This window comes from Mobula birostris, chromosome 5 (assembly GCF_030028105.1).
Source record: "Mobula birostris isolate sMobBir1 chromosome 5, sMobBir1.hap1, whole genome shotgun sequence".
Classification (NCBI taxonomy): Eukaryota; Metazoa; Chordata; class Chondrichthyes; order Myliobatiformes; family Myliobatidae; genus Mobula; species Mobula birostris.
Window position 1 is genome coordinate 170,504,739 of NC_092374.1, and position 13,794 is coordinate 170,518,532.

At 41.2% G+C, this 13,794-nt stretch overlaps 1 protein-coding gene across 3 annotated transcripts in view; it reads left to right on the forward strand.

Annotated features, from left to right (window-relative positions):
- Positions 1–13,794, forward strand: part of pcca (propionyl-CoA carboxylase subunit alpha) — a 495,020-nt gene that overhangs the window by 346,513 nt on the left and 134,713 nt on the right. For all 3 annotated transcript variants that reach the window (XM_072258848.1, XM_072258849.1, XM_072258851.1), the window contains one exon: positions 10,212–10,314. In XM_072258848.1, coding sequence (XP_072114949.1) covers positions 10,212–10,314 — 103 coding nt within the window. The remainder of the gene's footprint in view (positions 1–10,211; positions 10,315–13,794) is intronic.

Consider the following 13,794-nt stretch of genomic DNA (forward strand, 5'->3'; position numbering starts at 1 on the left):
CTCCAGCAGTTTGTGCGTATATTTTGGATTTCCAGCGTCTGCAGAATTTCTCATGTTTCTGCAGTGTTCAATCATCGTTATCCAAGGGATAGCGATTCTTTGTATCCACCCTTCAGCGTTATACTAGCATCGGTAATCAGGATGAAAAAGGTAAATGATTTGACTTTCCCCCACTATTTGAATTAATTTTCATGATTTTGTATCAGCTAAGTGTAATTTTAATTACATTGATTGGATGTTAATTTTTAATGAATACTCTAAATATGTCAGGATGAAGTCCTGATGAAGCATCTCAGCCTGAAACATTGACTCTTTATTCCTCTCTATAGATGCTGTCTGAACTGCTGAGTTCCTCCAGCATTTTGTGTTTGTTACCCTGGATCTCCAACATCTGTAGAATCTTTTGTGTTTATATTTTGAACAGTTTTTAAATATCCTTGATTTTCAGAGACATTAAGAGATGAATGAAAAAGCCCTTGAGAGCCCATCAGAAATTGATGCTCGGATTGCGCCCCCTGAGGCCTCGTTGCCATGCAGAGCACCGCACTGCTTGGTGGGGTGATTACGGCAGTCAGACCCATGGATCCACAGAGACTTAGTGAGGCCATAGGAAATGCGTGGAGGGTCTTTCAGAATCAGAATCAGGTTTATTATCCATAACATCTGTTGTGAAATTTGTTGTTTTGTGGCAACACTACGGTACAATATGTTAAAAAATAGTTACAATAAGAATATATAAAATATAAATTGTGTGGAAAGGGAGAAAAATAGTGAGTGGTATGCATGAGTTCACGCACTGTTTAGAAATCTGATGGTGCAGGGGAATAAACTGTTCCTAAAATGCTGTGTGTGCATCTTCAGGCTCCGTTACCTTCTCCCTGGTGGTAGTAATGACAAAAAGGCATGTCCTGGATATTAAGGGTCATTCATCACGGCTGCTGCCTTCTTGAGGCCTCGCCTTTTGAATATGCCCTCAAAGGTGAGGAGGCTAGTGCCCATGATGGAGCTGGCTGGGTTTACGACTCTCCGCAGCTCTTTCCAATCCTCAGCATTGGAGCCTCCACACCAGGTGGTGATGCACACACTCCTATGCTGAATGCTCTCCACCGTACATCTTTAAAAATTTGCTGATATCTTTGGTGACATACAAAATCTCTTCAAACTCCTAATGAAATACTTCCATTGACATGCATTCTTCATAATTGCATCAAAATGTTGGGCAGAGGATCAATCCTTTGACATGTTGACACCTGGACCATTCCATTGCTGATCCCTCGATGAGGACTGGTGCGTGTTCTCTCAATCTCCCCTTCCTGAAGACCACAATCTTGCTTGGTCTTACTGACACTGAGTATAAGGTTGTCCTTTCAACACCACTCAACTAGTCTGATGCAGGCCAGCCATGCTCTAGGAACAGGAGGAGATTGAAGAAAGCAAAATATAGGCCAGTTAGCCTGACTTCAGTGGTGGGAAATATGTCAGAGTTTATTATTAGGGATGAAATTTTGGAGTACTTGGAGGTACATGATAAAATAGAACAAAGTCAGCATGGTTTTCCAAAGGGAAAATCTTGCCTGACAAATCTGTTGGAATCCTTTGAGAAAATAACAGGCAGGATAGACAAAGGAGAGTCAGTGGATGTTGTTTATTTGGATTTTCAGAAGGCCTTTGACAAGGTGCCGCACATGAGGCTGCCTAACAAAATAAGTACCCATGGTATTATGGGACTAGAAAGGAGAGAAAATTAGCTGACTGGCAGGAGGCAAAGTACAGGAATAAAGGGGGCCTTTTCTGGTTGGCTGCCGATGGCTAGTGGTGTTCTGCAGGGACTGGTGTTGGGACTGTTTCCTTTCACGTTGTATCTCAGTGATTTGGATGAAGCAATTGATGGCTTTAAGGCCAAGTTTACGGAGGATACCAAGAGAGGTGGAAGGGCAGGTAGTGTTGAAGAAATAGGGTGTCTGCAGAAGGGCTTAGACAGATTGGGGCAGTGGTCCCCAAACTCCGGGCCGCGGACCGATACATTGCCGCAAAGAATGCAGCGGTGGCCGGAACGCACCCAGCACATCATTAAGAAAAAAGCCGAAATAAACAAGCTAATTAATTAGGTGCCACCCGGCAGGTAAATATCAGCCCAGATCAGAGGCAACGCAATCAGCAATCACCTCTGATCTGGGCCGACATTTACGTGCCAGGCGGCACCTAATTAATTAGCTTGTTTATTTTGGCTTTTTTCTTAAAGATGTGCTGGGTGCGTTCCGGCCACTGCTGCACCCCTGCATGCTTCGTGGCAATGTATCAATCTGCGGCCCGGAGGTTGGGGACTACTGGATTGGGGGAATGGGCAAAGAAGTGGCAGATGGAGTATAGTGTAGGGAAGTACATGGTCATGCACTTTGGCAGAAGGAATAAAGGTGTTGAATATTTTGTAAATGGGAAGAAAATTTTAAAAAATCAGAGGGTGCGGAGGTACTTGGGAGTCCTCATGCAGGATTCCCTAAAGGTTAACTTGGAGGTTGAGTTGGTGGTAAAAAGGCAAATGTAATGTCAGCATTCATTTCGAGAGGACTAGAATACAAAAGCAAGGATGTAATGCTGAGGCTTTAAAAGCCATTGGTCAGACTGCACTTGGAGTAATGTAAGCAATTTTGGGCCCCTTCTCTAAAAAAAGGATGTGCTGGTGTTGGAGACAGCCCAGAGGAGGTTCACAAGAATTATCCCAGGAATGAAAGGGTTAACATATAAGGAGTGTTTTATGGTTCTGGGCCTGTACTCAATGGAGTTTAGTAGAATGAGGGAGAATGTCATTGAAACCTATCAAATATTGAAAGCTCTGGATAGTGTGTATGTGGAGAAGATGTTTCCGATAGTGAGGGAGTCCAAGACCAGAGGGCACAGCCTCAGAATTTGGAGATGTTCATTTAGAACAGAGATGTGGAAGATTTTCTTTAGCCAGAAGGTGGTGAATCTGTGGAATTCTTAATTTCTGTGCAGGCCAAGTCATTAGGTATATTTAAGGTGGATGTTGATATGTTTTTGATTAATCATTCCGTCAAAGGTTATGGTGAGAAGGCAGGAGAATGAGGTTGAGAGGGATAATATATCAGCCATGATGGAATGTTAGAGCAGACTTGAAGGGCCAAATGGCCTAATTCTGTCCTAGGTCTTATGGTCTTTCGGCCTATGGCTCATTAACTAATCCACATAATCAATTATATTTATATCTGAATTGACTTTTCAGAAACAGTGGCGATTCTTAAACAAACTGCTGGAAGGTGTCTGTAAGATCATGAAGTATTTAGTGGGAGCAGTAGGAATGAGGGATCTTGAGCCTATTAATTGAATAAAGCAGAATATTATTATATGCCCAGATTTGTTTGGTAGCCTTATCAACGAGACACCTTGGAACTCTTTTATTTTGCTATGGTAGCGGTGCTCTACAAACATAAGTTGTTGTTCTAGGAGGGCTTTATTGGTTGATTCAGTCACAGTTGGAATTTGATTGTGCAGTGTTTGAAGAACAAGTAATTTAATTAAAGGATGGGCTTATTCTGAAGACTAGACAAGTGGGCATGGGTAACATGCATTGCAATTATTCAAATTTTAGGAACATCAGTTAGTAAACTAAACTTTATTTTTTTATTGAAGTGCTAACATATAGTATATCTATGGTAGTGCTTTTGGGAAGAAGTCTTTCCTTATAAGTCTTAAGTTTGTTGTCCATGGTGGAGACTTTCAATGATTATTCAAAGTGCAGAATGAACAGAAAATAAATCCTCAGTATTGTTTTAGTTGGAACAGATTCATGCTATTTAAAATTCCTTTAATCCTGACCTTCCTTTTATGTAGAATATACTTGAGGTTTTATTGTAATTTTTACATTTTTGTCCTTTTCTTGGGCTCCAGCAGTAAAGTTCATAAATAGTTTTTTTTCGTCAGCAAGTCTCATACTTGTAACACTTAAAGAATTTATTCATTTACTTATCTGGGGACTACAGAGAATAAAGACCAATTATTAACAAAATCTAACATTTCATTCAAATTGCTGCCACTTTATCCCATGTGTTTTAAGTGGGCCATCTGTCCAAACATCTCTTCTTTTTTTTCTGATCATTTCCTTGACTTATTCATGAACCGTGGGAGGGCTGCTTTGTAGTCTCTATGTAGCTGTGCTAGTCTACCTCAACTGAATACTTCGATGTGCTTGCATAACATATCTTTCCTGGTCTTGCAAATTCTCTGAAATCATTTCAGATGAATGACTGACTTCTCCAGTGTGCAAGAACTGACCTTAGCTCCTCAAAAAAACGGCAGCATTATTCTTGATATTTGTGACTCTTGCTGTGCAAGTTATGACTAAAGGTTTTTAATGATCTTTTCGCTGAATAGTAAAGTTGTTTAAAAACAGAATTCACTCCTAAATTAGATCCTTTTATAGTGCAAACACAAATATTTCCAAAAAATGACAAACACTGAAGCATAGTAAAATCAATAAACTGATTTAAAATAATTGCTCTAAATTTATCTTCCTTAAAAATAAAAAGCATAAATAATGCAACAATAAAGAATATTTTTCTTAATAACGTCTTGTAGTTTTTCCTATGGCAGTGTCATTGGCATTCAAACGTAAAAGCTACATAATAGTAGCTCATGGTGGCCACTTTCAGTTCTATGTTTTTTTCCTGTGTTTTTCGCCCATTCTTTCTTGTTGTCGATTGGTGTGCTGGGGGGTTGGGTTTGATGTTCTTGTTGCTGTTTCTCCATGTGGGTGATATATCAGTTTTTTGTGACTGGGGAGGTTTGAGATTTGGGGTCTAATGTTCTTGGTGTTTTTCCGGGTGGGTAACCTTTTAGCTTTTTTGTGCAAGAAAGGGGATTGGGGCTTTGATGTTATTGTTGCTGATTTTTTTTCCTTGTGGGCGATATATTAGTTTTTTTGTGAGGGAGGGGGTTTGGGGTTTGACATTCTAGTTGCTATTTTCCAGGGCAGTTGGGGCGTTTGGGGTTTGTAAGTTTTTGTTTCTTTTTGTTTTTGTGCTATGGGGGGCAGGTTTGATGTCTTTTCTTTCAATGACCACCATGATTTTTCTGTATACCGTGGCTATCTGGAGAAGACAAATCTCGGAGTTGTGTTCTGCATACGTACTTTGATAATAAAATGAACCTTTGAACCTTTAACAAATTGAAATTTAGTGTGGTGAATGGTGCTTTTTTATAATCTGCTGCCTTTGCAATTGTTTGGCCTGAGAAGCTGAAGCGGGGGCATTGGTAGGTGGGTGGGATGAAGTGGGAAAAAGAGGAAGGGCTTTGTGCCAGAATTATGAAGTATTGAGCCTTGGACCTCATTGTCATTGAGCTGATTGCTAGCAAGGTCTGAAAGACCTCAGATTCAGGTTTATTATCACTGGAATTATGTTGTGAAATGTGTTGTTATACGGCAGCAGTACAATGCAAGACGTAAAAAAAAAATACTAAGTCATAATAAATAAATAAAAAGTGCCAAAGTGGATTGCTGAGGTAGCATCCGTAGCATCATGGACTTTGCAGAAGTCTGATGGTGGATGAGAAGAACCTGTTCCTAAAATGATGAGCTTGTGTCTTCAGGCTCCCCATTGGACACTGGCAACAGTCCTATTAAGTTTAAGCTTGGATCTGTTAATTGGTTGGATGGGCGATGGTGGGCAGGGTAAAATGATCAGACCTGTGATGAAGTATTTGACATGAGGTTAAGTCCTTCAATATCACTGTGTTTGGCTCGCTCTCAAATTTAGCTTGAGGACTACTGTGAAGCACCTTAGGACATGTTTATTTGTTTAAAGATGCCATTCAATTGCATATTGTAGGTTTAGAGTGCAGACGAAATAATAATTGGATTAAATATTGGAAGAGAGTCCTGCATTTTCTAGATGAGTAAGGAATTTTGCTTGTTTAACATTTTAACTAAATTCACCAATGCACTGTGGGGTGTAGCTTTAACAAGCACAATTTAGATTTGGGCAGTTCCAACCTGGGCAGATTCTTGGGAAAAAAAATCACTGTGTATGTTGTGAAACTGTCTGTTGTATTTTTAATAGAAATACAATCTTGAACTTTAAATAAAATAGGGTAGGTTAATTGAAGGATTACTACCATCTGAATGTTCAGTTTAACAAATAGTAATAGTTGTGTACACTCTTTAGAATGTTAACATTTGTAATGCATTTTTTCTGAAGATCATAATCAAATATTATGCCAGTTTCCACATAAAAGGAATCTAGCTAAGTTGTTTTAAGTAAAGCTCACGGAACAAAGCCAAGTTATTGATCACATAGTTGTTTTTTTGTTATATTGATTGTGATTTATGTGCTTTTGGGGAAGTGCAAAGTTCTATTTTTATAATGCTGCAGCTGTAAATGTCCTGGTTCTATATATTGTTGTTAAATCAACTTCCCTGTGGGCATATTATTTGAAGCAAAAATAGCAGATTGGTGCAAAACATAATTAAACTATTAAACCAAACCCTGGTGATAGTGAGGATTGCACAACTTCAGGATTGTTTGAATTCTTTTCAGCTTTATTTATAAGTTAATATAATGCAAAAAATGCACAGTGCCAGCATTAAAACAGTGCTCAGAGCCCTAATTAAAAATGTGTTTGTATGAGCAACTCTGGTTAGGCATACGTATTGAGAGCTGTGGAACCAAACTGGGGAAATGGAGTTGAGCTACATATCATTTATAGTTTTATTGATGGACTTAAGACAGCTCTCTTTTTGATCCTACATTTCACACATCATGTAGAATGGTGTGATGTTGAAGAATAATTGTTGGATTTAAATTGCTTTACTAGTGGTAAACCCAGTAATGCAATAGTGATCAATGCTTTCTATGCCCACATAAGTCGTTTTCATGGGCACAACCTTCCCCACCATTGAAGACATCTTCAGCAGGTAGTACTTCAGGAAGGGGTGTCACAGTAGCATCGCAGTTAACATGGCACTATTACAGCTCAGGGCATAGGCGTTTGGAGTTAAATTCCAGCACCGTCTGTAAGGAATTTATACCTTACCATGCGGGTTCCCTCTGGGTGCTCCAGGCTTGCCTCCCACAGCCTAAAGACTACCAGTTAGGGGCCGGCTGGTGGCGCAATGACATGGGCGCCGGACCCGGGAGCGGAGGCTCCTGGGTTCGAAACCAGTCGGGTCCGCTCCCGAGTATGCTTATCCGTGCCGGGTTGAGTGTTGAGATCGCAACTCAACCTCGTAAAAATAAAGTAAAAATGCTGTGAAAATGTCTGTGTGCGGAGTGGCACGCCACACAGTCTCTCTCTCCCGCTCCGCGTCTTGTAAAAAGCCTTGAAAAAGACATCATCACGGACGCACGCACACACAGATGCGCACGCATGCACACGCAGACGCACAGACTCACACGCACGCAGGCACACGCCAAAAAAAAGACTACCAGTTAGTAGGTTAATTGGTTGTTGTAAATTGTCCTGAGAATAGGCTAGTGTTAAATAGGTGGGTTGCTGCATGGTGCGTTTTTTGGGCCAGGCCGCATTTCTAGATAAATAAATAAGGTGGTATCCATCACTAAGGGCCCTCGACACTCAGGACCTGCCATATCCTTGTTACTACCACCGGGAAGAAGGTACAGGAGCCTGAAGACCCACACTGAACGATCCAGGAACAGCTTCTTCCATAAGACATAGCAGAATTAGGCCATCAAGTATGCTACACCATTGCTGATCTATTTGCCCTGTGAACCACATTCTCCTGCCTTCTCCCCATAATCTTTGACACCCTTTTCTCTCCACCAACAGATTTCTGAACAGTCCATGAACACTACCTGGTCATTCCTTTTTTTTGGTAATTTATTTTTATTTTATGTGTTGCAGTGCATTGCTGCCGAGAAACAACAAACTTCCCATCAGATGTCAGCTATAGTAATCCTGATTCTGAGCTCTATCTCTGTTCACCTTGAGCAGATATTATGCTAACTGAAGAACTCAGAGCAGGGTTTATCACACAACAATTGATAACCATCGTATCTTTAAACAAACAAGAGAACATCTGCAGATGCTGGAAATCCAAGCAACACACACTCAGCAGCCCAGGCAGCATCTATGGAAAAGAGTGCCGTTGATGTTTCGGGCTGAGACCCTTCAGCAGGACTTCTTCGCTCAGAGGGTCATGAGAGCGGAACAAGCTGCCAGCACAAGTAGTGCATGGGAGCTTGATTTCAATGTTTAAGAGAAGTTTAGATAGGTGCATGGATGGTAGCGGTATGGACGGTTATGGTCCCGGCACAGGTCGATAGGAGTGGGCAGCTTAAATGGTTCAGTATGGACTAGATGGGTCGAAGGGGCTGTTCCTGTGCTGTACTTTCCTATTGCTCTATAAGTCTATAGCTTTGGAGTAAGTTCAGCATTGAAACATACAAACATAGAAACCTGCAGCACATTACAGGCCCTTCGGCCCACAATGTTGTGTCGACCATGTAACCTACTCTAGAATTTGGCTAGAATTACCCTACGGCATAGCTCTCTAATTTTATAAGCTCCACGTACCCATCTTAAAAGATCTTGCTGGCCGTGCATTGCACCCATCCACCACTCTCTGTGTGGAAAACTTACCCCTGACATCTCCTCTGTACCTACTTCCAAGCACCTTAAAACTATGCCCCCTCATGGTAGCCATTTCAGGCCTGGAAAAAAGCCTCTGGCTATCCACACGATCAATGCCTCTCATTGTCTTATACACCTCTAACAGTTCACCTCAGTCGCTCCAAGGAGAAAGGGCCAAGTTCACTCAACCTATTCTTATAAGACATGCAAACACAAAATACTCTGCAGATGCTGGGGGTCAAAGCAACACTCACAACACGCTGGAGGAACTCAGCAGGTCGGGTAGCACCCGTGGAAACGATCAGTCAACGTTCCGGCGAAGGGTTCCGGCCCGAAACGCTGACTGATTGTTTCCACGGATGCTGCCCAACCTGCTGAATTCCTCCAGCGTCTTATAAGTCATGCTCTCCAATCCAGGCACCATCCTTGTAAATCTCCTCTGCACTCTTTCTGTAGTATCCAGATCCTTCCTGTAGTGAGGTGACCAGATCTGAACACAAGTGGGGTCTGATCAAGATCTCATATAGCTGTAACATTACCTCACAGTTCTTGAACTTAATCCCACGGTTGATGAACACCATATGCCTTCTTAACAACACTGTCAACCTGCGCAGTAGCTTTGAGTGTCCTATGAACACGGAACCTAAGATTTCTCAGATCCTCCACACTGCCAAGAGTCTTACCATTTAATGCTATATTCTGTCTTCAAATACTATATTCTGTCTTCAAGGTGAGTGGAGTTACCTATATTGGTTCAGAAGCCAGATAGTTGAAGGGCAGTAATTGTTCCTGAACCTAAGGGTTCTGTATCTCCTGCCTGATGGTGATGGTGAGAGAAGAGAGACTAGCCTGGATGATGTAGGTCCTTGATGATGGAGTGAGATGAGAGGGGTCTTGTGCAGCAATGTCAGTACAGAGCAGAGGGGCAAAATGGCCTATACTTCTGTTGTAGACTAACATTCTCTTTGCTTCTCAAATATCCAGAAAAAAATAGATTCCCTTAAAATGCTGATGCCCGCTGTTGCTGAGTCGAAAAATGTACGATTGATCAAAACATTCCTTCCACCACTGTGTTCTCTGAATATAAGATAGAATTGTCGTTTTGTTTTGTGGCCCAGGAATGTTTTCTGTCTTCAAAGAGTTGATTAAAAGTGGCTTTAACCACTGAGTTTTTCTTTCTTTGATTAGTTGCCCGATGTTGATCTTAATGTAGTGATACATAAAAATTAAAATAAAGAATACTAGAGATAATTGCAGATTTGAGTGTGCAGACATAATGATAAGAATTTTATAAGTACATTTTGCAGCAATTGCACATGTGAAGATTTGATTTTATTTTTAACTGAAATGTTGTTCTCATGGGGAGGGCATGTTTTGTTTTGTGGGCAAAGATTCTTTCAACTTATCAGGGCTGCTGATGAAAGTGATATGGTTGGGCAGAAAATGTTTCAAAATATACACAAGATGAGCATTTATAAAAATAAGACTCAAATCTAAGTGACACTTAGTAATGTAATTTCCTTAATGCATCCCTATGATTTAGGTTTATTGAGCACATCTTTCTCATCTTCTCAAAAATAAAATGTTCTTTGTACTTCTGTCTGCAGGGCTCCCGCTGTTAAACGAGGAGAAAGGAGCTGGGATCTGTCAGTACATCTGGATGATGGGACGCATTCTGTTACAGTCTCACAAGCAGGTTCATCATACACTGTAAGCCTGAAACAATATCTCTGCCCTTTAAACGCAGCATAAAGTTGCTAATGCCACATAGCTGTTTGCCATCAGTTTTGTTTTACAAGTGTGCAGCAAGTCAGTAATGCAGTTAAGTGATTAACATAAGCTAGAGAGGTGCTATATTGTTTTGGATACTGAAGGGTAAAAACGCATCTTCTGTTGTACGTGCTGAGAGTGTGGTGCAGCTACACTGAACATAGATTCAGATCTGGCAAATTTGGTGGGACTGAATTTTGGAAGGGTTTGATAACACATATGTTGCTTCATTGCCTAACTAGCAATGGAAAACTAATTGTGTTTTTTATTAGTTTGCCTGAAGAAAACTTTCTATTCTGGAAAGTTAAGCAACACACACAAAAGATGCTGGTGAACGCAGCAGGCCAGGCAGCATCTACAGGAAGAGGTACAGGTGACGTTCTGGGCCGAGACCCTTCGTCAGGACTAACTGAAAGAAGAGATAGTAAGAGATTTGAAAGTGGGAGCGGGAGGGAGAGATCCAAAATGATAGGAGAAGACAGGAGGGGGAGGGATGGAGCTAAGAGCTGGAAAGTTGATTGGCAAAAGGGATACGAGGCTGGAGAAGGAAGAGGATCATGGGACAGGAGGCCTGGGAGAAAGAAAGTGGCGGGGGGGGAACCAGAGGATGGGCAAGGAGTTATAGTGAGAGAGAAAGAGGGAGAAAAAAGAGAGGGGAGGGGGGGGAGAGAGAGAGAAAAAAAAGAAAGAAAGAAGAATAAATAAATAAATAAATAAATAAGGGATGGGGTACGAAGGGGCAGGGTGGGGTATTAACAGAAGTTAGAGAAGTCAATGTTCATGCCATCAGGTTGGAGGCTACCCAGACAGAATATAAGGTGTTGTTGGAGGAACACCTCCCCTTCTTACCCCATCCCTTATTTATTTATTTATTTATTTATCTCTCTTCTCTCCCCCCCCCCACCCTTTTTCTCCCTCTGTCTCTCTCACTCGTTCCCCCCCCCGCCCCTTTCTTTCTCCCTGGGCCTCTCGTCCCATGATCCTCTCATATCCCTTTTGCCAATCAACTTTTCAGCTCTTAGCTCCATCCGTCCCCCTCCTGTCTTCTCCTATCATTTCAGATCTCCCACTCCCACTTTCAAATCTCCTACTATCTCTTCTTTCAGTTCGTCCTGACAAAGGGTCTCAGCCCAAAATGCCAAACGTACCTCTTCCTATAGATGCTGCCTGGCCTGCTGCGTTCACCAGCATTTTTTGTGTGTGTTGCTTGAATTTCCAGCATCTGCAGATTTCCTTGTGTTTGCAGTCTGGAAAGTTAGTGAGTTTTACATTGTGGAAACTACTTTTGATACGCTCAAAATCTTCCCTTTTGCATATGACCGAGCATAATTTGCCACTTGAGTCAGTTAGCTTGATTTGATGGAATATGTAATCCTTATGTACAGATCTGGTTAAAATACAGATATAAATAGGTTAGGGACAGGATTCGCATTATGCTGGTGTCAGGTTTAAGGCTGTGTTGCTTGGTTGATTGACTAGACTGAAGTTGAGAAAGCTAATGTTTGGGAGCTCTTTTAAGATGAGACTGGTTCACATGGATTTAATTAGCAGGTCATGTTGCCAACTGTCCATGCACAGCTAAAGATTTCTCATTTCAATCACCCATAACCAGAAATTCTGCACTTCAAATATGTTTCTTCAAAGGAGCTTTTCGGGTTCAGGATTTTACTGGTGGTTTGATGTTTGACTCCTTTCTTTTACTGAGGAAACCCTTTTGTTTGTTCAACTGTTTTAACGGAGAAAACATCATTTCTGTTTGGTTCTTGAAAATCCTTCTGTAATAACATTGGCCATTGGTTCCCTTTTGGTGGAACTGATCCCAAGATATTAAAAATGTTGAAGGAGCTGTATAATAGAATTATTTATGCTGGTCACCATGAGTGGGTGTACTTTTTGAATGTTGTACAGCCGTTCCTAAAAACAATAATCAAGCAACTTGATCACCAGCTTATAGATCTTCAGTTGTGGTGACTTCATTTTTACCTGCTAGTTTTCATTTGTGTCATCAAAATTCCAAAATTTAAAATCCATAATGAGTGAGAAAATATTCCCAAAGCAAGTCACTGCTCTCTGGATACAAATGAATATAAAGCATCATCTCTGTGGAGAAGGAAAATGAAAGATTATCAGAATCAGTTTTATCATCACTGATATATGTACAGTGCCTATAAAAAGTATTCACCCCCTGCACCCCCCCCCCCCCGGAAGTTTTCATGTTTTATTGTTTTACAACTTTGAATCACAGTGGATTTAATTTGGCTTTTTTTGACACTGATCAACAGAAAAAGACTCTTTCATGTCAAAGTGAAAACAGATCTCTACAAAGCAATCTAAATTAATTACTAATATAAAACACAAATAATTGATTGCACAAGTATTCACTTCCTTCAAGTCAGTATTTAGTAGTTGCACCTTTGGCAGCAACTACAGCCTTGAGTCTGTGTGGATAGGTCTCTGTCAACTTTGCACTTCTGGACACTGCATTTTTTTTTAAACCATTCTTCTTTACAAAACTGCTCAAACTCTGTCAGATTGCATGGGGATCGTGAGTGAACAGCCCTTTTCAAGTCTAGCCATAAATTCTCAGTTAGATTGAAGTCTGGACTCTGACTTGGCCACTCCAGGACATTAACTTTGTTGTTTTTAAGCCATTCCTGTGTAGCTTTGGCTTTATGCTTGGGGTCATTGTCTTGCTGGTAAACAAATCCCCCAAGTTGCAGGTTCTCTTGTAGACTGCCTCAGGTTACCTTCCTGGATTTCCCTGTATTTTGCTGCATTCACTTTACCCTCTACCTTCATAAGCCTTCCAACTCCTGCTGCAGTGAAGCATCCCCACAACATGATGTAGCCACCACCATGCTTCACAGAAGGGATGGTGTGTTTTTGATGGTGTGCGGTGTTTGGATTACACCAAACATAGTGTTTAGACCAACAGCCAAAAAGCTTAATTTTGGTTTCATCAGACCATAGACCTTCTTCCAGCTGACCTTAGAGTCTCCCAGATGCTGCCTTTGGTCAAGATTGGTGAGTATTTTTCAACAGTGGCTTTCTCTTTGCCACTCTCCCGTAAAGCTGCGACTGGTGAAGCAACCGGGCAACAGTTGTTGTATGTGCAGTCTTTCCCATCTCAGCCACTGAAGCTTGTAATTCCTCCAGAGTTGTCATCAGTCTCTTGGTGGCCTCCCTCACTAGTCCCCTTCTTGCATGGTCATTCAGTTTTTGAGGACTGCCTGCTCTAGGCAGATTTACAACTGTGCTATATTCTTTACATTTCTTGATGAATGACTTAACTATACTCCAAGGGATATTCAGTGACTTGTATCCATCTCCTGACTTCGTGCTTTTCAGTAATCTTTTTATGGAGTTGCTTGGATAGTATATTTGTCTTCATGGTGTCGTTTTTGCCTGGATACTGACTCA